The following is a 25233-nucleotide window of genomic DNA, read 5'->3' as shown; positions in this document are numbered from 1 at the left end:
ATCAGCAATTATCTGATCAGAGTTTTCGAAAATTGAACAGACAGCTACTTACAATTGATATAGTGCCAGTTTTACAGTGCTGCAGATCTTGACTTGTCAGTTATGAGGAGATACATCTTTTATCCCTGCCTCAGCCCTGCTGTGTATCAGTTTGTTGTTTGTCTGCCCACAGCAATGTGTGCTGGTTTTGGCAACTGCAATGCATCTAAATATAGTCAATGGAGACCATTGTTTTAGTAGTGAGTATTAGCTTAGCAAGCAGAAATAGTTCGAACACCTCTGTCCATCCTAAGGCACTTGCCTCAGGGGAAAAAAAAAGCACATTAAGACCTGGAAATACATGTTCACCTAAATTAAGGTGCCTTACCAGAAATGTGGACGGTTTTTAATAATCCTTGTTAAAGATCAGTTGCAGGATTTCAGAGGGACTTGCATCTGAGGGACTGAGATTGCATCACTCAGCCTTCCAGAGGAGCTGGTGCCCCCTCCACCCCCTGCTTCTTTTTCTTTTTTTTTAAGTAGCAGGTTCTGTTTAGGTACTTGTCCACTGCAACTTATATCAAGCTTGATATAAAGGACTGGTGGTTTTCTCATTAGATCCCATATGTTTTTTTAAGCTTTGCATTTTACAAGCAATGTCCAGTAACTTTGTTCATTCTTTTTCTGGAGAACATGATGATACTCTCAACAGAGTAAGAAAAGAGGACCAGGGTACTATACAATGGTGAATGTCATAAAAGGTAAATCGAGTTCAAGACATACTTGAATCCTTGCACATCTTTGGACAGATCTTTACAGCTCTCAGCATCTCAGTCAATCAACTTTTGTGGGTAAAGGCCTTGAAAATAGTGGCTGATCTCATGCCAATAAGGACCTTAAAGAAACTATCAGAGGATGCTCTAAAGATATATTTGGCAGGCAGAAGTAGGATAGCTCTTCTAAGGAAGATCTTGGTGAGGTCCTGCTTACATCTGACAATGCCAACAGACTTCTCTCTGTCATTAGTCTCAATTCTGCTATTTCTGAGGGTGACATATATAACCTATCTATAAAACAATCCTGTAGTTACCTTACCAACAAAAGGCAGACAAAATTTGGTTCAGTCTTGAGCATTCAATAACCTTCTTGTGTTCAGACAGCCCTAGCTGTGACTCAGATACTGGCAGTTAAACACTGCCAAGGGTCCTCTAGCACTCAGTGCCATCACCCTAAAGAAACAGATGCCCCTGGGCCCAGGCTTACAAGGAAGAGGCCAAGTCTATGTTTCTTTTCAGCTTTATTCAAAAAAGCAGAAGCTGATTGAGCAACAGGTATAATATAAAAATTCAGATGAGTAACCAGAATAAAAATTAAAATAAGACTCAGAAAGAAACCCAGACATGGAAAAGACAATTTAAGAACTTCATTTAATTACTTAAGCAGCAAGCAGCAGTGCACGTTTCTACCTTGTTGCTTGTGCATGTGTTTCGATCTGGTGTCAAAATTTATGTTACTTTTCAATTATAACGTTTAAGCTCATGGGAAAATAAACAAAAAACCACTGCAATTGAAATTTTATAAAGTGTTTGCCCATTTCTTCTCAAAAATCTAGCAAATGGGAGAGCAGAAAGGCCTGAACCAGGACCTTTCAACCCCCTTGGGCTTGTCCTCACCATGAAGTTGCAAGTCATGGTCTTTGCATTCTCTTCTTCCTGCCACTTCTACCTTAGTGTTCTTGGGCACTGCATTGTGTACCTTGAGCATGGCATTGCAGCCCTGGCTGTGGCACTGGCCCTGTGAATAGATGCAGGCAGCTGCCAGTCTCTGTCCTGAACTATCTGCATCAGTGCTACTGTGCAGCTGGCTCATGGAGTGGGGCATGCATGGAATGGGGGATCAAAGTCATGTAAGATTGCTGCAGGATTCTAGTGAGTTGTATACAGCAACAGGATGCTGAAGAGTGGTTGGAAAAGTAGGGCATTTTCTTATCAGAAAGGGGAGATAGGACTGAATTTAATTGTCTCTGGATTATGCAGGAAAGTTTTATGGTTTGGAGCTTTAGGCATGGAACCTGAAATCCTCAATATAGTTTTCAAATCATGTCCAAATGACATCATTCAAGGAAATTCTAGCAGGGCAAATTGTTTGAATTTCCTAAATTTTCATGCCTGGCAATTTGTTTTAGAGACACACATGTACAACAAAGAGCCTTTTGCAGAAAAAATAGTACATTTAATAAACAAATTGTCTTTGTGTAAAGAAACAAGTAGGGAAAAATATTAAACCATTTTCCATTTTTCTTACTACTAGTTGAAACTGGATAAATCTTATGCTCTAGAAACTCCAGAATATTTTTGTCTAAGTAGATGGAGAGTTGTTTAGTAGATGAAGAGTTGTTTAGCTTCACTGTGGGACAAAGTTTGATGATTTATATATAATCCAATTTAAGTCCTTACATTGTGATCCCACCAGTCTCTTCTTGACCGTGTTCATTTCACTTGCTCTCTGTTGCTACTGGTTTACAGAATCCTAACAGCCTAAGCAGAAAACTATCTATTTGGAGAACATGAGCTGAATGAAACATCCCATACATACGCCTAATTCACACTTATGAAAAATAATTCTTCTTTTGTAGAGTTGAAGGATCTTTAGCTGAAACAAAGTTTTCTGGATTCAGAAAGAATTTTGGGAAGCTTGGATCTTACCATCTTTATTCAATTAACATGCTATCATGAAGGCAGTTAAGAAATCAAAGATTGACTGTCTCACAAATCAATGACATTAAAAGAAAACAGAAGTTTCCTGCCCTTTCACTGTCATGATGAATCTTACATCACATTCAGGTCACCTGTGTAATTACTAGGGTTGGTAAAACATGATGATGAAAACTAAACATAAAATTTAAATCGAGTCAGTTATCTGACTGTATCTCCTTTTCTTCTCGTTCTCCTCTGCTTCCAGTGGAACTGCTAAGCCAAAATGTGTGCAAACAAATATGTTAAATCTAAACTTAGTATACACAGAACTCTCTAAGTTGTACCATGCTATCAGGGTACAAGCTTTCAGGTTAGTTTCTAAGATATTACTAATTATGACTCTTAGAGGCAGAAAAGAAAACATAAGACCAGAGTCTGTAGCATAGCTCATTTTTATTGTTTAAACAGTTTTTGCATAGGAAATATATCCGCTTCCAGTAATTGACTGCAGTATGAGCAGCTGCTAGCAGTGTAGGCTGGATATAACAGTAACAATCACATTAAGTCAAGCTTGATTTACACCAGTTTAAAACTTGTGGCAGTTGAGTTCATTTGTAACCTAAAAAAAAAAGTACCAAAAAGAACATTATTATCCTCCAACCAGGCACAATAAAAACCTTTGTTAACACTCAGGCTAAAAGCAGTTTTGATGCCAGAGGGCCCTAATTCCAAAATTAAGTAGCTGTACTGTAATACATCCTACTAGTGAAGGTTCATTACACAAAGACTGTGCATGCACCGTCTTTTTAATTAAAATGTAACCTTCAGGATTTATGGCCTCCGGTATGGGGAAAAATGCCAAAAGTTTTAAAATGGATCAACCCTGGTATGTAGCTAGCAAGCAATAACTGACTACTTGTCACCTACAGTTGTACTAAATGTATCTAAAGAAACACACAGCCCTACAAAAGTTGTTCTCAGAGAAATATCATTGAGATGGGGTGCCTCTTCCCAGCTTACTAAAAGTTCTATATGATATAAGCACAAATTAACAGCTTAATGAAGACATCTAATGCAGCTCTTGAGAAGCCTATGCCTGGGATTAAGGAACCCCTCACATTCTACAATGTTGTAGAGATTATTTTTGAAGAAAATGTTATCTGAAACATATTTACAGCTGAACTCAACAGAGACTGTGAAATTGAACAGGCACTGCTCATTTGTTTGAGTTTTTTGGTAAACATTTTGCTGGTTTTTGTTTCTTTCTCATTTTGCATCAACTTCTATCAGTCCATGCAACTTCAATGCCCTCAATGAAGAATGCATAATAAGCCATACTTCTTAAAAAACTTCCTTCTGCATATAGAGATACATTTGCCACATCAGTCCCTGTAGCACAGTTTTCAAAACGATTCTGTCAAAAATACAGTAATACAAAGACTGGCTTTAGTGTCACTAGCTCACACTGCTCTCCATTTATTTAGGCCACCTTTTGTTTTACTGTTACCGTATCATGCAATGAAAGTATCAAAGGCTTATTCTAGTATATCATGATGCTAGTGGCACTGAAGCCCTTTTTACAAATTCAACATACATCTGAATTGCAACACACAGATATTTCTAAAGAGTACTAACTAGTGAACCCTTTTATCATAAAAAACAAACAAACAAACAAACAAACAACTACTTACAACCATTGAAGAAAAAATTGCAACAAAAAAATGTAAAAATTGACCGTCTCCAACTTGTCCCCTTTACTACTGACAACGTGACCAACAGAGCTGTGGCATGGAAACAGTACAAAGAGTTGTCATGGCAATAAGTTTGGCTGATGCAAAGGTCACTGTGCAGGGTTAAAGGGCAAAATAAGTGGTCCATGTTATCCTCCAACTGCAGTGCTCCACCACACCCACATAATTCTGAAAAATCAGAAAAACTGGGGAACTAGCAGAAAGTGCAAATAAGAAGGAGGCAGTTTTCAGCTCCTTCAGCATGGAGTAGAACATTCAGCTTTGAGCTCTTCCTGTTTAACTTTATTAGCTGGCATATGATTTTACTCTCTTTTTTTTTTTTTCTTAAGCCTTCTATAGAAACCCAATAAAAAAATCCAGGAGCATGCAGCTGGTTAATGTTAACAAAAGACCTTGACAGGATCATGTAAACCATAGAGGATGTCATGCTTGGGGCCTTACTGCCAGCAACATTAGAGAGTTTTTTTATTGAAAGTGAAAACTGTACACTGAATATGGGATAACTTTCTGCAGCCTTCATAATCTCACACAGTACACATAATTTAAATTTAGGTACAGAACACACTCCGGTGTCACAGATGTCCTTGTGCAATCTCTTTCATTAAGTCCTTATGAAGCTACAAGTTGCAAATCCAAAATTCTGCTCCCTGAGGACACAGCTGTGTGAGACTTAAGTACTGTTTTAGTTCTCTACCTATCCTGAATTGCTCTGTGAACCTAATCTTAAATACCATCATGTAACAATCACAAAAACTTTTGCTAAAGGCCATATATACTAATAAAAAGACAGTGGTGCTTCCAACATTTTGAAATGCTCTGAAAACCAACTTTTCCAATACTAAATACAACAAAATAACCTTCATAAAATATAACTTTTCTCCATTTACATTTTTAAAGGATTAGTAACCCACGCTTTTCAAGCACAGGAATCTGCGAAATAACTCCTAACATGGACAGATTTTTTTTTTTAATACATAAATTAAGAAACTGGAGAGTTTTAACCCAAGTCCAGTTTCCAAACAAAGAATATTTTTGTTTAAAAATGGAAACACATTTCCATTATAATTGTTAAAAAGTTAGCTTTACAAACAAGGGTATTTTAATTAAAAAAAAATCCTTAACAAAACTATACAGTGTACAAATTACTGTCTACAAGGTAGGCGGTTCATTCAGAAGATCCTCCTTTCTTCTTGCTACTTGCAGCTTCACAAGCTCATTCACATATTTTCAATGGAGCTGCCCACCTGAACATCACCCCACAACTATATTGCTATAATTAATATTTTTGCCATGTCTTTATGTACAGTCTCCTTCACTGCCTTTTTTTTTTCCTTAGTCAAGCCTCAAGCGTTCATGTCACTCCAGGGGAAACACACTTCAGTGGCACAGCCATGAGGCCAGGGCTGCAAAGCAACTTAATAAAGGCAGAACAGTGCACATAGAACGGGGTGGCTCAATTTAGTCAGAATACACTTCCTGGTGAAGGAGGAGGCCAGAGACTGGATTTGAGTTCTCAATCATCTTAATCTTTTGACTGCTGAGCTCAAAAAAAACCAAACCAAACCAAAACAACCAACAAAACCAACCTACAATAAATGAAAAGTTCATTATCTTCCAAACAGGCTTTTCTATTAGAGAGGCAGGTGTCAAAAACCCACAGTTGCTGAACAATCTCATTTATTCACATGGAAGGAAAGAGTTTACTTTTTAAAAAATTGCATCTGTAAGCTCAGCTTTTTTTTGCATATAGGTGGTCAGAGATTAAAAAAAGGCTCTGTTAAGGGCATCCATCTTCCTACAAGGGCAATCATCATTTTGGCTATTGCATGTTGAAGCCTGAATTTGTTCCAATTTTCTCCCAATGTGCTACTGAAAGCATACGGGGAACACCTTTCTAATGGTAATAATCAAGAATGTCGCCCTAGCACACCTTTCTGCTTCCAAACTGTTCTGCATCAGTGACATGTGTAAAGGACAACACATAATTTATTTCACCAGACCAGAGCCTATGATGCACTCCGGTTGGGTCTAGCATACTTTATCATATGTTTAGCAAACAACTGATCTACCATGGAGCTCAGAAAAAGAACAACACAATTTTACCTTTTTTTTCTTTTCTTTTTTTTTTTTTGTGTCTTACATTTTTCTTCAGTTTAGCTAAATCTCAAAGATTTATTTCTTTACAAATCCTGTCTCTTTAGCCATTCAGGCCCTGCCTACACATCTCCTCCTGGAGACACGGGGTTGTGCCACCACCACGGCTCTTAAGCACCATGGACTGGCTGAAGCCAGAAGCAACTAATGGTGGTGTGCCCCTGACCAGTACTCAAAGGGGTGGCTGAACCTGGAGCTGCACCTCTGGGACTGCTCCAGAGTAAGAAAACCTCCAAAAGGCAGAGACAACTGCAAAGGATGGATTTTCCTACCAGAGTATCTTATATCCACATCTATACTCTCCTCTGCTTGCACCCTAATAAAAGGATGTGCTTTAAAGAAAAATTCACCCTGTGTTAAGCCACACGTTGCAAAGATCCCTGGTGTAAAAGAGGTCTCCAGCAACAGGCCCATTACTGGTCTACTAAATGAGATTTTACTGGAAAAAGACCTTCATTTCCATCATAGTCTAATTCCTTGCATAAATTCCTTCTCCACTACAGATCACTCTCCATGTGATCTGCCGTATGAGAAGACTTTGCAAACCTCTGATGTAGCCCAAGCTGGCTGAAAGTTGTAATTCAGATGCTGTGAATTAAAAAACTTGGTGGAAGGACAGGGAGGAAAATAATAATGTGAAGTAAAAAAAAAAAAAATAAATTTTACCAGTCAAGCAGTCTAAGGGAGGCAAATTCTCTGCATAAACAACTCCAGAGTCAACTGGAGTCACTGGAACTATGCCAGCAAAGATTTTGGCCCTGTATTTGCATTTCATAGACAAAGCAAGTGTCTTTGTCATTCTGAGCTAAAAGCATTTTCTAACATGCACTCTTTTGGGTGCAGTATCTGCCAGAATGGAAAATGCTTCACCTCACTGTGGGTCTTGACCTATTTCTCTGTCTGTCTCTCTTTCTCAAGAAAAAAACCCTTGAAGTAAAACAATTTCCTCAAGTCAAGTCTGCCTCCAACAGAATTCATTATTTATTTTTTAAATCCAGAAATGATTTCAGCTTGCACCCCAGGTGTGAAGTTAAAAAGAGGGAACCGATTTGAAAGTTTGTCACAGTAGGCAGAACAGTTGCTTTGCAGCCCTTGCCTGGCTAAGGGTGCACTGCTTCACAGCTACACTGTAAAGTGTTAAAAATCCTCCCCACCCACCCCAGAATATATATATATATGTATGTATAAAAAAAAAATCCCCTGTCCACCTCTCAGTACAGAAAAGGACCTCATCACACTGCAAAAATAGCAGTACCCACTTTGGTCAATTAAAACAAACAAAAAAAGCATACAGTATTCCTTTTTTTTTTTTTTTTTAAATCTGTGTACTTACCTATAATAACCAATACAGCTAAAAGCACTACCTACATAGGCAAAACTTGGTATTGCATAATTCGTATAAATTTGTATCCCCTCCCCCCAATATTAATTGGAAGATGAAAAACATGAAAGGTTAATAGAAAAAACACCAAAATACTGAAAATATTGCTGGTCGATTACAATTCTTAAGCGGCAACTATACACAGCCATGATATGCTTTATAAATGTGAGATAAAGGTATAACTGTCTAAAAAATCCATGATGTCACACATTTTTCGCATCTGGAATACAAAATATTTTGTCATAAAAATGGTAAAGATTTAAAATTATAATAAATGCAGCAAAACAAGTGTAGTGATGTCAATTTTTTTGTAGTTTTTTCTTTTTTTTGTTTTTTTCCATTTTTTAGATTTCAAGGCAAGGCACGTAATGTGGACATTATATCTTCGTGCAAATTAGGATAACTGGAAAGAGTATTTTAAATTTTTAAAGAGACGTAGAGGCAAAATGTCTGCCCATGCACATTATATTTCTGTCAATATGTGAAAATTGTTGAACAAGGCTAACTTCTGAAAGCACCATGCAAGTTTACAGCACCCTGTAATTAGACTTACATTAAGAGTGCATTATTTAAATACAACATATCCCCATCCTGGTATTACCAGTTTGTAAACGGTAAGCTTTGCCCTTGTGACATGGATTTGCCTATGTCTTTGTCTCTATGATGTAGATTTTACTGAAAGATGTAAACCCTATGGGTTCTTGATGCAACAAGTAACTTTAAATAAATAAATCCTACCCCTCTGTGGAGGCAGCAGCTAAACCAACATAAGTGCTGTGTTTCCATTGATTTCTTTTTCTCAAGAACATGATTTGTCTTGATTTAATGCCTTTTAATGCCCTCAAAAATTGAGGGGAAAAGTAAGTTTGTTCAAAGTAATTTTTATTTCTATTTTTAATCCCCTCAATTTAGAGTCCAAGGGCTGAAGGACTTATAGTGATGACCCCTTAGATACGATTTTTAAATTGCACTTGCCTCTATAAGTGTTTATTGGGGAAAATGTCACTTTTTTCAGCTTCTTTTTTTGTTTTTACTGTTGCACGAGAAGATAACACTTTTACCTATGTAGAGGCATTTCTTTCATAGAGCCTGTGTGTTCATACTGATTGAAAACTTCAAACTGCATAACACACTATAAAAGGCTGAATTAAGGGCCAAAGTTTAATTAAACCATACTGATAACTAAAGGCTACAGAGCTTATTTTTAAAACATTTAGAAATCAGAGTGTTGAGAAAATGGCTGGCTCACAGCCCTTGTCCTCCTGCAGCTCTGCTGCTGCTGCCTAGCCTTTGTTTTGTGAGATAACCAGGAATAGTGATCTCATGCGTAAACAACAAGAATACTAAACCAATAGAACTAGCTTATCATGCAAATATTAAGGCATCTAGAAAGTCAGTTAAAATATATTGTCGGAGACAGAACATCTATTTCCCAGCGGACTTCATATAACAAAGGCTACTTAGCAGGAGCTGCATTCTACCCATCAGTGAAATATCATCGACCCTTTGTATCTCATTTCAGTTTCAACCATAAGGGAATTAGTGATTGTAAGAGCTGCATTTGCTGGTCTACTTTTTCTTCTTTCTTCAGTTTCTTTTCTCATCCTGTCTTCTTCTCTTTTTTCTTTTTTTTTTTTTTTAATTTTGCTTTTAATTGTAATAAATTTTTTTCCCTCAGTTGCTTGTTTCTGCTTGAAGGAAAGGCTCTCCAATTATGTTCAAACCATAATTTGGGACATTTGTCGGCAGGATCGGTGTCCTATTTGATACTTGAAAAGGAACCAAGCTAGCCCAGGTACCAGGACTGTTGAAAAGGGGAAAGAGACAAGGAGAGAGAGAAAGAGAGAGAAAAAACAAAACATAAAATTAATTTGACTCAGAGTTAAGCCAATATTCATTATTACTACAGAAAATATATTCATTATATCACTACTATAATGAAAAATATTCATTATAGCACTACTTAAAATAAAATTGGAAACCAAATTGTGAGTATTATTTGAGATTTTACTTCCCAGTTTTCTTTGTGAAAGTATGAGTTATTTGAAAGAAAAATAACTTTGTTGAACTCAGTTGCAAGTTGTAACACTCCTGTGTTACATTAGGTGGCCTGCCTATGAAAGCCCCCCAAAAATTTCAGACATAAATATATAGAGCAGACACAAGTAAACCATACAAGTGACAATATATAGCACAACAGATGTTATTTAAGAGCTAGTGAAATACACTACAGTGTACAGGTTTTTCTCTTTTCAAGAATGCTGTATAAAGATTCAGTTGTTCAGTTTCCTGTGCAAACCTTACCCTCTTACAACCCAGCAATTTATCCCAAGTTGGGCCTCTCAGGTGTGCAGATCACCAAGAGAACAGAAGACTTTTAATATTCAAAAAAACAGAAAGAGATTTTTCCCTAAAAGTGTCAGAGTCTAAGGAACACCAGCTAACACAGGACCCAATCATGTAAACACTTGCAGCCAAGGCTAGCCATCAGTCAAGGGTAGCAGTGAGTACCATAACTTTTTCAACAAACCTCTGAGAAATAAAATATTTTCAAAGACAATTCAATGACTTAAGGAACTTAAGTCATCATTTCAAAAGCACTCTGTGACTAAGGAGCTGAAGTCCCAATGGCACTGACAAGTTCAACAGGCACCAAGCAGAACAGGTACTGTCCCCAACACTATTTGCAAGATGGATACTCAGAGACAGGCCTCAGCTGCTGCTAATCAGTAGCCAGCACAGACCCTGAGCAGCCTTTTCCTTAGATGTGATTCTGGCAAATCAGAAATCCAACACAAATAATCCTACGCTATATGGTTCTATGAGTTTAAAGAAAGTCTTGTCACATTTAATCAGAAATAAAACAGTATCTTTATGTCAGTAATCATTGCCAAAGAACTAACAGCAAAACTGGACACAGAGCATGCAAACACATCCTTCCTCTGCATTTCACTTATCAAGTTTTTCTCCTCACTAGGTCTTTCCACAAACATAACTGCTTACTTGGAAATACATTCTGGGAATAGATTGATGAGTTTCATGATAACACATCTGAAGACTAAACCCTCTGACGGTGTTTTGTGGAGGATGCATGCTGGAAGTTTTCTTTCCTCTCTTCTTTGGTCCCCTTTTTGGACTGCTCTCTCCTGGATAAGCAGATGCACTTTTGTGGCAGTGGTGTAAAGAGTAAAACACACTCTTATTATCTATTTTAAATGTGTACAAAATAATACATTTTACCTGACAGACTTCTGTGGTCTTTTCAGTTGCTGCTGTATGAATATTAAAGAATGCAGTCAACTTCTTTTGTGAAATCCAGGGGACATATTCCTCAGGTCTTTCATATTAAAAATAATACAAACAGCTTCTGTCATGTACTCCTATTTCATACTATTTACCTCTCTAAATCTGTTAATTTACTATTTTGACTCCTAACAATTAATTTCCGGTGTCCTGTTTTAGACACACAAAAAAGTGGAATTCCTGACCTGCTTATCTCAATGATGGTCAAATTCTGAAGGGAACAGCACCAATTTTATTTCATCAAGGAAATAAAATAACTATGAATATATTATTTTTTTCAATGTCTCAAGTACAAATATTATTCAATAGGGTGTTTTGTTTTATTTTGTTTTTCAGTTGGTATATTCTTGAAGGGCACCCGAAAATCTTCATAATTTTAAACTCTTCAGAAATTAAAAAAAAAATCTGCTCTTTTCAAAATCTAAGATCAGCTAATACATTTCACTAAAATTTTTCTTTTTTTTTTTTTTTTGTTTCAAGTCTACTGACTCTTAAAAACAGTCTGTTATGGAGAAAAAAAAAGTTTTGAAAATTAAAAATAGTTACATCACAAATCTTCAAGCACTCACAAAGACTAAACCCCAGTTATGCATGAAAGATTTTTCCAATGAGATCTGATGAAAAGATTATGTTTCAAAAAAAAAAAAAATAAAGTAAATACCAGAATCTCATCTAAGAGGCTTAATTGTTTCAACTTATTCTTCATCTTCCTTCAAAATTTGTTTTAAAATGCATTTTTTTTGCTCCTTCCTCTTTGGATTTCAGTGATGTTAAGAAGTAAATTATGAAATAATAGACAAAAAGCAAATTGCTTCCAAGTACAGGGATTTGTTAAAATAGGAATTAGTAACAAAAAAATAAAGAACCAAGAAGATTTGTTTGCTTGGGATCTGCTTGAATGCATGTTTTACAGTGCACAGTTCTTTGCTGTCCTGTAACACACGATCTACAGTATTTAGTGACTTCAAACAAAATAGAAGACTAACTAAAAGAATGTTTGACGTCAACATAGTATTTAAACATAGTATTTAAACATAGTATTTAAACAATTTCTGTGGCAAAGGCTAAACACACAGGCTCCAGGTTATCTTTCTGAAGATTTACAGTGCACTTCAGTGGTTGGACACATATATATGTGTGACATTTTGCTTTGTTTTAAAGTTGCCAACCTTCTAACGACTACAGTGGGTGAAGAAAACAAGTAAATGGTGACTAAAAACAAATTACTATTTGCAGCAGCTTTTTCATCCGCTACTTCAAATACCAGACAGAGATTTTGATTTTTGTGGAAAGTCCTCAATAAAATAAGTTGTAGCAAGTGCCTAACTGGACTGTTACTGCTGTATGACCTACAAATCTAATACAGGTGTTTATTTAAACCTTTCAAGCCTCCCTCCTTATATTATGACCATAAGAAAAATGCAGACTGCAACAAATTCATCAGCACTGTTTATGAATCCCAAGGGAGTAATAGATATCTCCCATGTTAGCACTGTGTGTATCCCACAGGAGTTTTGAAGTCCCTTGCACTGCTCGCACCAAGCCTTCTGCCAGAAATGGTAGTGCAAGCAGCAGAGCACATGTGGGACTGGGAGAGCCTCACACCATCCTCCTGCAGGGCTCGAACAGCTGCCAATCCCACATCTCGGGAGATGACTGAAGTCCTGGTCTAAACATCTAAACTGGGCAGAGTCTGTGCTGGCAGCTGGAAAAAACAGCCATTCCCTCTGTTTTCTGGCTCTTCTTGAGCCATGATCTTCAAGGCATGATGAGTTCTGGCTATATTTTAGGAAAAAACATATTTTGGGAAAAAACCTTATCATACTACAGTATGTCTATCTTGGGCCACCGCAGTCCTGGTTTCACCACCAGATGCTCACTGCAGACAAAGGAAGAAACCTGACTGAAAGCTACTGAGGAGGACAACCCTAATCACAGCGCAGAGTTCTGAGAACAGCCATGACACAACAAATAACCAAAAACGCAACACAGGCTCTGCTAAGCTGAATGTCTATCCAACATTCCCACAACCCCCCATTATGTTTATGGCAAATTTAGCTAAATTTTCAGCTACCTCATGAGCCACAGTCTGCTTTGTAGCTCTCCAGAAAGCCAGCATGCAGCCAAGCCAGACTGACAGCCCAGAAGAGCAAGGTCCTCTTGTCAACTTTGTCTGGCCTGTTCTGAAGGGACCTCTGTGAATATTGCAGAGTTCAGCTTCTGCTGTGGAAACCATTCATGGTTTCTCTGTAGAGCATCCTAGCAGAAATGACAAGACAGTTCCTGCTGGCTGAAAAGCAAACTCTGCCTTGGTGTCCACATGGGTAGCAATAGCAAGAAATAGAATAACACCTTTCCCTTCACCACACTATCCTGCAGTTTGTGTAAGTGCCAGGTATAGTTCCAGTTCATGGTTTCACAAAAATGAAGGCAATGCTTTGCCTCTGTCCACTAAGCGCCTCAGCACCGGTGAAGCCAAAACTCCTTCCCATTGCACAGGACATAGGCAAAGTGGTTGTCCTTGAAGAAGTTAATGAAATGTCCTTCTGCCCACACTGCTTCTCCTTCCTATAAAAAAAATCTTTGTATGTATGAGTGGAATAAAGCAGGCCTACCCCACTCTCCAGCTTACTGCTTCTGAGGAAATCTATGATATGTGTGCTGACACAGGTCAAAATATAAATGCCTTTCCCTTGGAATATGAATGACATCTAAAAAATCTGCTCAAGGTTAAGTTTTGAAGAAAATTACATGAGAACACCATCAGATACTGCAGTGAGATTTGTACTAGCAGCCTTTGTGATAGAAAGTACGATTTGCAGGACCACCTTCCTGAAACATTATATCTTTAAGTAATTTCACTACCAGGAAGGGTTTTCACTTCACCATAGCTAGACTATCAGGTGTGTTACACAGTCATCAGTCCCTCTCTATCTACAGGAAGAATAACGTATTTATCTGTTCAAATGTAATAACACAGCAAAGGAAAATTCTGCAAGCAGCCTACAGGGTTTACATTCTCCATTACAGTATCTATTACAGTTTCCAGATGTTAATTCAATGAAGATTTCTGCCATGATTTCCTCTTAAAGATAATAATTGCTGTTTCAAGAACCTCTCATTAAAATATTACTGGAATGGACCACAAGTAGTACTTACATTATGTGTATATACAGTCCATTTTGGGGGTTATAATAACATGAAGAGTATAATAATGTTAAACAATTAACTAAATGCAATAAAAAACAAATCTAATCTGACCTGAGTAAATCTGAAGTCTTTCTGATTCTTATTTTCCACCATTTACTACCTTCTTTCTTTTACGGTTTCAGAATTAAAAGTATTTCACCATTCAGAAAGTACATCTAAACCAGAGTTTCGTTCTTGAGGCTTTATTACCATGTACATGAACCTACTACCTTACAGAAGATAAATCAGATCCTGCCAAGTCAGTCTTTGTACAGAAAAGGTAGAAATGCCTCCAATTTTGAGAGAAGACAATAGCAAGCCACCAAGCAAGGTTCATCTATGTCTGTACTAGGTTCCCACTTAGTTAAGGGACCTTTAGCCTTTAAAATTACTAAGATAATAAGAATTTTAGAAATGCAATTTTGCTAATCCCAGTGCCCTGGCTAAATTTCTACTTGTTAACATTCTGAACTGGTCTCTGTAGGTAAACAGCTGCCAAATTTCCCCAAGGTGAGCACTTGTTTCAAGAGATATATTAAGTATATCTTCAAGAGATATATTAAGTATATCTCAGGTTAATTTTGGATGACCTTTATAGTTTAGCAGGCACATACCACCCATCTAGCAGATGGAGGAGATAAAGACCTACCGATTTATGTCCAGAAGAGGGAAAAGGGAATTCTGCTCTAAGAATACTTTTTTCTGTTCCCTGCAGACTCCTTCTTGTGACAGTGCAACAAAAAAGGGTAAGGGAAGAACAGGAAGAGGCTACAGAGCCCATCACTAACAAAGACTACCCATAGCAGTGGAAGGACCCAGAGAAATGGTGCATGTTCCTGCTGTGCTTTGGACCGTGCATGTATGAGCATTTGGTGCAGGAGCAGGGCTAAAGGAAGTTTGAAAACATGCAGTTGCACAGAGAAGGCCATGACCAAGTGAAGCCAAACCATGGAGAATACGTGCTTGGGTTACCAGAGGCCACTGGGTCGGCTATGAAGAACTGACTCTCCATTTTACAGACCTGCACTACTTCATATCCTCCAATTACTACTATTTCCATTTTAAACCATTAGATTTTTTACCGTAGCAGTTTTAAAAAATATAACTATGAATCTATCAAATTAGCATGACTAAATAGAGACAATCCTAACAGCACCAACTAACCAAACAAATAAAACCAGTGCAGTTCTACTGTTTCAAAAGAAACAATTGGAGGTAAGCTGACAAAGTAGAAAGCTGGAGTAACCAAGGGGTTAAAGATACAGTTTACACTTGGGAATTGTCTATAATATGCTCCTCCTTCCCTTGCAGCTGCCAAAAATCACATGACAGGAAACATAAGATTAAGTTTGTCCCACCTAAGTGAACAAAGAGTGCTCAGAACAGGCAATCAGTTCACTGTAGAGCAAGAACTTTTCTAATTCTGCTGGAATCTGCAGTGCGACTCAGAAAATATTACTGAAGTTGTTTTCTTTACTTTTACATCTTGCTTCTAGATCATCTCATTCATTTTGGTCACACTGCAGTTCTTGTTGCTTCTCTCATAAAGGTTAACTTCAAGCTCCAAACATAATCATGTGGAAAATGGACATTATTGATTCCTATGGTCCATTGTTCCCCCATTCTAAGTCCCTGAAGTTCAAGTTCAATCTGGAATTACATCATGTCTGGTTTCTCCTGGTTACCAGACGGCTTGAGACGTGACCACAGCTACAGAAAAAACAAACAGCCTTCTTCACGCTTCGGCTCCCCTATCGATTCAAACATAAACTTTTTTTCTTTCTCTCAAGTACGCTTCAAGTATGGAGCATGGTTAATTTAGAGATTAAGTCCCAAATTAGATTATCTAATGGCATTTTAATGGATTACTGACCCATTTCCTGTGGGATGGCAGCATGCAAGTCTGGCTTGAATACAACTAATTTCTTAAGAAGTGTTTGGAACATATTTGCCTAGATGGAGAGGAAACATAATGTTCTGCACATCTTTCTGCATTATGGAGTTGGGCAAAACTATTAGAGTTAGTAATTTAAATTTATAAAGATCAGAAATCATTAGATTTTCTCTCCATGAATATTATTACAATCAGGATACTTCAGCCTTTTTTTTCTGAAATCATAATGAATTGATACTTCTATTCCATAATGAATTGATACTTCTATTCCAAAACATTGCCAGGGTAATGGGGACAGGAGGGAGAGATGAGGGAGGGGCAGGGGTCAGAGTATATGAACCACTGCTCTAACAGGTGTCTGTGTTTGCCAAAAAGTGCTTGCCACAGCAATGCTCCTGACTGTGTTCCTTTAGCTATGTGTTTGCTGGATATCAAACATGCACAAGGTAGTGTGCTGCAAAAGCAATCTGCACCTATTCTCACTTCCTCTCTGACTTCTTTCACAAATCAGATTATCCCATTTGATTGCTTTATCAGCATTGTTACCATAAACACAGAGTGGTGCTGGGGTGGGGGGGGAGGGAATGATGCTTGGAATGCTGAACACTTCTACAACCAGAGTTGAGAAGGAAATTTAGCACTCTGAGAACAGAGCTTCCCTCACCATCTCCAGCAACAAACCAGCTGTTTTATTGTGATGATGTGTGAAGATAACAGAACAAGCAGGAAATGCTAGCCTAGTCCATTTGCCTGGATACTGTAAAGGTAAAGTAACAGTTAACCCACAAAACTAACACAGAATGATTCTTCAAAGAATTCATATAAATAAAAACACATTTGTCAATAGCTGAGTTAAAATGTACACTTTGTCAATGAAAAGCTGCTTACAGTCTGTGAAAGACTTGCAAATACTCCAAATACTCCACATGCTCTAAAAGAGGTCAGACATGCCAGCTTTTCTGAGTATTTATACCGGAAATACTACTAATAGTGTAATAGTGGCTTAGATTCAGGATCAAACTCGTTATCAGACTCATACACACACTTTTTGTCACTCTCACTCATGTTTCAAGTGTACTTTTTGCAAACACTCTTGCCCTCACGTAGTGACAGAGACTGTGTTTTCCAAGATGAGCCTTAGAGATTTTCACAGCTTCCCTACGCCTTATGTCTCCAGGAACACAAGTATTATCACAGAACTGCAGTTACCAAAAAAAAGAAAGGTTTGGGGTTTTTTAATGGTTCTGGGTATCTTCTTTACATTTACACCCAAAATTGGCCTAGATTATCTTAAAGGTACTGGTGAACTTAATTCTATGGATGTGTTTAAATATTTTTCAAAGTTCATCAGAAATAATAAAATATATTTACAAATAAATACAGAAACACATATATGAAACACATATATAAGAACAAATATATAAAGACGTAATATGTACAATTAATGCTCTAAGTAAACCACAAAAACCCAAAACAAAACAAAATTGTAGATGGTTAGGTTATCAGGAGCAAAATAAAAACTACTACTTTCAAATACCTTATCAAGTAACTGAGGGTCTTTTTGGCTTTTTTTTTTTTTGGATGCTCACAGGATTTTTAATATATTTCCTTTAAAGATACTAGAATGTTAGTTCAGGTAAGCAAAGTATTAATCTAGGTTTTTTTATCACTATTCCTTGCAAGTCTTCTGGTTTTGTAGAACATGGTGTTCATCAATGACTAAAAAGTCTGTGGCTTGGTGTTGGGTTTTTGTCTTGTATTATTCATATTCTCTTCTTTTTTTCGCAAAATTCAGTTCAGACCACTACTGTCTTACACCTGAGTCTTTAAATGCCTGCAGATACATAATTTTATAAGGAAACAAAATCCCAGAAAATATATTTTGAAATCTATGTATCATATTTTGAAATCTATGCATTAGATCTACCATCAGGTATGATAGGCAACTATTAATAAGACAAAGAACACAGAAACAACAGAAGTTTTTTCATCATTCACTCTCCCCAAGTTTTCAAACTGTGGTTCACCAAAAATGCTTCATGACAAAGCTTTCAGCTTGACCATGTTTGCTCCCTGATCTCTTTAGAGACAGGGCAGTTAACATTGAAGAACTGCCAACTTTTTTACTTTCTTGAGGTCACTAATATTTCAGAAAAATCAGTATACCTAAAATAACCACAAAAGCCTGATGTAAGAGGTCAGATTAAGCACTATCAAAATGAGCACAACAGATCTGAGGAAATCACATAATCAAACATAATCAAAGCATTTGGGGTTGTGGAAACTTGTCTGGACTAGGATATATTTCTTTGCCAACATGTGACAATTCGTTTTGCAATACATTCTCTCTTTTTTTTAGCATTAGTTTTGGTGTTAGAAAGTCTCACTGCTCCTTCACCTGTGCAGGTATAATTTCTCCTCTTAGATTCTCACCCCTGTGGAATTTAAGGAATGTTGTATTCCAAAACCCAAATCCTAAAAGCAATCTGCTAAGAGAGAACTGTTCGTTTCCTTGTCCCTCAAGGCTGTGCTTAATCCAAGAGCAAGCAACATAGCCTCTAAGGAAATGCCTATGGCAGAGTTCGTGCCCAAGCTCTTCTGGCAGCGCTTCTGTACGTTCCTCAGGCCAAAGTGGCAGGCAGCATTCTGGGAGTGACCTGCAAGGCAGTTTTGTCTATAACATTGAGTGGATCATGGAGCATGCTTGCATTCACCACCAAGGTTTTCATGGTCACTGCTAGAAATATTTTCCCCTGCCTTTCCTTTTTTTTTACAATTTATGCCCATGGTCTTGTATGATGGGTACTGAAAAACAGAATTCAGCAAACAGTAGGACAGTGCTTCAGCCAGTATAACTGGCACTACTTTAAAGAGGGTTCGAGTGATGACTGATTAAAACCATTCAAGGGTATTCCTAGATAGGCTGTTGTGATGTAATTTCCTAACAGCTGTCAATGCCCTGAAAAAGCAACACCCTTTGTAGTGGGAGAATAAATCAACCCTCTCTGTGCTATACTAGTTCAGTTTGGATTCATTCCTGGCTGTATATTGAAAACAATTACTGCATGATGGGGATCTATAATGTGAATCATAGCCCTTGAGGAGTGAGGTGAATCCATTAGCTAAATTTCCATTCTGCTATTTAATCTACAAAGACAGAAGTGACACAGCCTTATTTTTACACTACAATTCTTACAGATTTAAAAAATTATTACAGAAAAAATTGGAAAAAAAATCTAAACTTCAGATTTTGTAAACACAATTTTCAAATTCAGTAATTGGCCTTCCAAGTTGATTCTCAAAAGCCCCAAAACTTCTTACAATCCATAGTACTATAGTGTATCAAAAGGCATTTTGCACACAATATATATACACAACTACACTCACACACACTCTTACACAAACTATTCAGAAATATATATATTTTCATGTACACACAAATTTCCAGAAAGTATTTAAAATTATTTCAAGAGTGACTGGCTTCATCTGACAGGCTCCCAACCCCCCAACCTGTTTTACAGGTACAACTCCCATTAAGTGTTGAGTGCTGCAGATAATCCTGCACATGAAAAAGATGAAAACAGATGTATCAAAATTATGCTGATTTTTTTATACACCTATTTAGACACAAACACACCCCCATCCTCTTCTGTTACCATACTTCATTATATACCAAGAGGTGTAAAATATTACAGTTTAATAATATAACAAAGGTTAATGGAGTTTATCGCTTGTTTTATTTGTGGATCTTTTTTCATATAAAAAACTCCTCTTTTTTGTGTAAAGCACCCCTAATTATTCTGTTATTTAGTTGACAAATAAGATTGTTTATAGCTTACCTTCATGTTCATTTTAGTGACCTACATCTACACCAGTCAATTACTCAGAAAAGTCTCTATGGATAATATAGTTATTCATTGCCCAAAACAACCACCACCTCAGCCATTTAGTTTTATACTCATCTACACCTCTAACAGTACTATTTTCTTTGTGTTAACACTGAGGCCCCCAAAATATGACTGGAAATGACATTTTTAAACCCTAAAATCAGTATTCCCTTCAATTCACAAACCCGTTGCATTTGACAGCACAACATTATCGTTCCAGGTGTTTAACTAAGGTAGTTTCTAAATTCAGCTTTTACATGAAGAATAACCTGAATGTGTATAGGAGAAATGTTACACACATACTTTGATCAAACGCTGTCACATATACCTCTGGAGACCCACTAACACAGATATCGTAGCTCTATGCAACTTTTTTAGAGGTGGTGTAGGGGTGGAAATAATTAAAATGTTACCTTTGCCAAGTAATTCCCAATGTATCCTCACTGGCACTGGGGTATAAATGCCTGCCGTTTTGATTCATGGTCCAGTCACAAATTCTCAGCTGTCAATTGAAACCTAGCAGTCAGATATGGATCGAGCATACTACAGTTTTTAGTATTTAAATGAATACATGCAAACTAGTACTTGTACATGGCAAAAATCTTACCTTCCCAAGAAGTAACTTTAAAAAATAAAAGAATACAAAGAAAAATAACTTATTTTGAGAAATAAACGCCTATAGATTTGCTTAAGATAATGCTACTTTAATATGATCCTTTATTAATAAAGCATAAAAGAGTAACTAGTGTGTAGCACATAACAATTAGCCATTATTAGATTACAAACTGAGCTGGAATAAAAGGAAATGTTAATATTCAATAGTGAGATATTTTGAGAAAGGAAATAAAAATGCTGGGGTTTTTAAGCAATGCTCTATATAATGTGTATTGAGTAAAGGTCAAATACAATCAATATCTTCCAGCATGCATTTTGTAAACCATAGAAGACATGCAATTTTTAGAAAATTTGCCAAAATTAAACAAACTGTATGCCCTTATCTTTTTATTTAAGAAGAGTAAAGGTATTATGTAATTAAGGTTTATTAATCTAGTGTTACTGAAAGTGGTATTACTTAGCATGAAGTGATAAAATAACCTAATCTTGCTTTAGACTCAGAAAAGTAGCATTTAAAATATTTTACTACATTTTAATATAATGAGGAATGTACTAAATGTTAGCTGAAACAAATTCTTCCCAGATCCTCAAATCATCAGTTCTGCTTTCACAGATTGTTCAAGCAACCCTCTACAGCTCTGTTTATTTAACAGCTGCCTGATAGTGTTAGCAGATTTATTGAAAAGATATGTTGCTTATTTTTAAGCTTAAGAAAGTGAACTTATCTGGCTTGTGAATAAAACATACATTTTAACCTCTGTATAGTCATGCTTATATAAATTGCTGTTCCAATATATACGATGCAGCACTCCAAACTGAAGATAATATTGCTAAGTTTAAATGCATTTTATCCATATTCACAGTTTTTAGATAGCACAGGCTACAGCAAACAAACTATAATAAACTGTTTTCACAGGAGCACAATTAATTGCAGTCTTTTCCTGAAAAATACAAATGCTGAGGACAAGACAATATTGCAAACCTGACCCTGTCTGGCTGTTAGAGTCATAAGCTTCCTGCTGTTAAGGTCTGAGAAATGGAAATGTTAGTCTTTGATGTTTTCATAGCAATTGTTTCTTGTTTGTTATCTAAAGAACTCCAAGGGACCTTCTAAAAGCCATTAAAAGCATGACTAAACCACATGAAATTAACCAGAAAAGGAAACAGGCGGTCAAAAAGTTTGCTAGAGGTAACTGCGAATATGTTTAAAGAAATGGGTAAGTAAATATTTGATTTAGTCACTATACAAAACAGTGTTCTAAACCTGATTTTCATAGTGAAAACATAGTAAAATATTTCAGCTCAGTTACTCACTGTACAGTAGACGTATTTCTACTATAATCCATAAAAATGTTATCATCTTCACAAGAGGTATATATTTTAAAACTTTATAATTTATCTATTAAAACTCACTTCCAGCTGAAACAGAAAACTGAAAGGTTAAACCCACCCATCCACCTTTTTTTTTGTCTTTCACAAAATACAAAATCGATGAGTAAAAGTCAGGCATTAAAAAAATACTAAAATTACAAACTTAGTGTTACCAAATAATTTTATGCACTTAAATCTAACTCAAAAAAACTGGCAAGCACTTAGCTTCCAATAGAACCTAACTGCATTTGCCATTTGGGGGAAAACAGTAAGGGATTGATATATTACATTTTAGTAAATTAGCTTCTGCACTAAATCACTATATTTTTCCTGTAGTCTATATGAAAATCTTCCACAGGTAAAATTAATGTGTTAAATTTATCATTAAGAAAGCTCCAAAAGGCTTTTTAAACATATTTCATAAAGGTTAGTAATTACATGTTTCTTATTACATAGTAATATGTACTTCAGTGCATATACGCCAAAATACTGCAATGTAATAATACAACATGCGCATTTTATATATCTGCTGTAGACACATACATGCACATGTATATGAAGATCCATGCTACACCAACTATTCACTGCACCAGCTGTGCCACACTTGCAATACTGACAACACCTTGAAGAACTACAGGTCTACACCACTGGTTCTGTGGCAAGCCCAGGACTATATCAACTGTACTGAAATATACTTTCCTAATGTTAAAAATTGTTGCTCCACACTCCTCAGTAGGCTCACATAACTGCCACATTATCTTTAGAAACTAACCTGCCTGGAAAACCTTTTGGGTTGTGGTTTTTTTTGTCTCCCTCACATAAAATTTTCTCTCCCAAATTACTCCTGCTGAAAGATCAAGATGTCTAAGATTTAGAAATATACCGTCAAAAGGATATAGAAATATTACTTCCAAAGTCCGCATCAGCATCCTGTGAGTGTGTAGAATGCTTTCTGGGCAAAAAGGCTGGAAAACCTTAAAAGAACTGTGTAAGCCTGGGGTCCATTTGATGGAAGAAGAAGTCTGTTCACAGCAGCAGTGGAAACGCTGCCCTTGGAGAGTGTCCAGACAGCCCAGTAGGGAAAGCCTGGGGGCACAGACCTGACATGAGTACCAAGCTTTGGAAGGATGTAGGGCACTTTATTACAGTATTATGAGTGCTATATATTGTCTGGAGTTGTACTGAAAGCTTTCTGTCTACTTATTGTCCTCAAAGTAACTTAGGTGACCTCTAAAATCATTCCAGCTGGAGATGAGAAGGCACATTCACTCTCAACCACTCTAAGCCATCTAAAAGAGTTACTCTGCAGGACATGTGAAAAGAAGAGGTGGGAAATTTGAATTCCTCACTAGAGGGACTTAAATAATCCTCAAGAGACATCTGACAAATGTTGAAAACTTTACAAATTTTCTCAGAGATATGATACGAACACAAAATAAATTTCCTGATTTGGCATGTGACATCGTAAAAAGTCTTTCCTAGATGCCTGTTGGACAGTCTTGCCCTTCAGCCTCCAGTTTTGTCTTTTTTTAGCAAGGAAAGCCACAGGAACTTCATTTTAATAACACCTTCCATCCACAAAACATTATCAATTATTTTCTCATTTATCTCTCATCTAACCACAAAGGAACAGAGGATGGATCTGTATTCTGAAGTGGGAATGGATGTCCAGCCTTGCAGCAGATGAGGAATAATCACATGCACCCAGCAATTTCCTGATGCATGGCACTGCCCTCATCCCTATGATATGCCCTCCCTACAAGACTCATGAAGCAGCAGAGGAGCACAAAGCCCACTGCAAGCACTTCTCCCAGGAGGCAGTGCAACTCCCTCATTCACCTTCAGCCACCTTACAGGAAGGGGCCACAGGCCCAGACAGAAGCAGAGCAGTAGACCAAGTGCTTCTGTTCTGTAAAATGTCAGGAAATTGACTTAGTTTAGCACTTTCCAGAGCTGTGAGACTGATGCAAAGTTCTACCCAAGAGCTAGATTTCACTACAGCTGCCTTTACAGCTTAAATGGCACTTTTCAAGCACAACCATCCTGCAGAGTTTTAAGTATGCAAGTCACATATACATTATAAATCCATAGCCGAAAGCACAATCTTTAATCATAGTATGAATAATTTTTAGGGGTTAGAATGTAAGCAGATTTTGTAGTCTTGTATTTAAAGAGAGGCTGTCCAAGACTAACACTCATTTCAAGCTTCTGTGACAGCTAAGGAAAGTAGATACATATTTTAGAAAGTGTAATATGAGACTGTGCTATAGCTTCTCTTACTTGAGAAAAGCCTATAAAACTTATCATTTGCATATTGTCACTGTTTTGACTGAAACTTCCTTTAAATGTGTTTCCTTTCTAGCAGGCATATGTGAAAGGTGACCTCTTAGCCATTTACATACCTCCCCGGTGATCATGTGACCCAGTTTTACGTCAAACTGTCAATTATGATAAGGGACACAATAAGAACAGTCAAAGTGCTGATAACCTGTTTCCCGAGTTTACTGAGAAGTTCTCTTAAAGAGTCCACTTGTGTTCTTCTTTCAGCCTGCTGCTGAAAGCAAAAGTGACATTGACTCAAAACATTTTGCAAACAAATAATCTGTGTTCAGTAGATATTTAAGTTTGCAAGTTCCATTATGAATAGTATGAAGAGAACTGCATTTTGAACTGTGTAACTCAGTAAATAAAGGATATATCTGGTAAGAACGTCCTACTGAGGAGACAGAGAAGACTTTTGTAGAAAATAAGAAGCTATCTACAGTTTTCTGATTTTGCATTTTAGAGACCTTTTTACTATATACATTGAAAATGTTTGACTCATAATTGTAAAAGCTGTGTGAAAATAATGAGTACAATATACCACACCCAGAAAGTCCACGCTCTAGTGAAAACCATGCCACAGTGATTATCAGAGCAAAGACTGGAGGAGTTCACTAGCTCCTTGGCAATTGGGCCAGTATTAGTTAGCATCTTTACTGTGATAGGAAAGGTGTAGAGGTCATTGTCTTCA

General features: G+C 36.9%; 1 protein-coding gene across 7 annotated transcripts in view; it reads right to left on the bottom strand.

The window, feature by feature from the left end:
• Positions 1-3109: 3109 nt before the first annotated feature.
• Positions 3110-25233, bottom strand: part of NFIB (nuclear factor I B) — a 169203-nt gene continuing 147079 nt past the window's right edge. For 4 of the 7 annotated variants that reach the window (XM_017823632.1, XM_017823633.1, XM_017823637.1 and 1 more), the window contains 2 exons: positions 20648-20736; positions 3110-9765 (listed from right to left, as the gene is read on the bottom strand). In XM_017823632.1, coding sequence (XP_017679121.1) covers positions 9636-9765; positions 20648-20736 — 219 coding nt within the window. In that variant the 3' untranslated portion in view covers positions 3110-9635. The remainder of the gene's footprint in view (positions 9766-20647; positions 20737-25233) is intronic. The other 3 variants (XM_017823635.1, XM_017823636.1, XM_017823639.1) reach the window with 1 other exon arrangement.

The sequence above is a fragment of the Lepidothrix coronata genome, unplaced genomic scaffold (assembly GCF_001604755.1).
Source record: "Lepidothrix coronata isolate B3197 unplaced genomic scaffold, Lepidothrix_coronata-1.0 Scaffold104, whole genome shotgun sequence".
In the NCBI taxonomy this organism is placed as follows: Eukaryota; Metazoa; Chordata; class Aves; order Passeriformes; family Pipridae; genus Lepidothrix; species Lepidothrix coronata.
The sequence above is the reverse complement of the archived record's forward strand: the minus strand, read 5'-3'. Positions and strand labels throughout refer to the sequence as shown.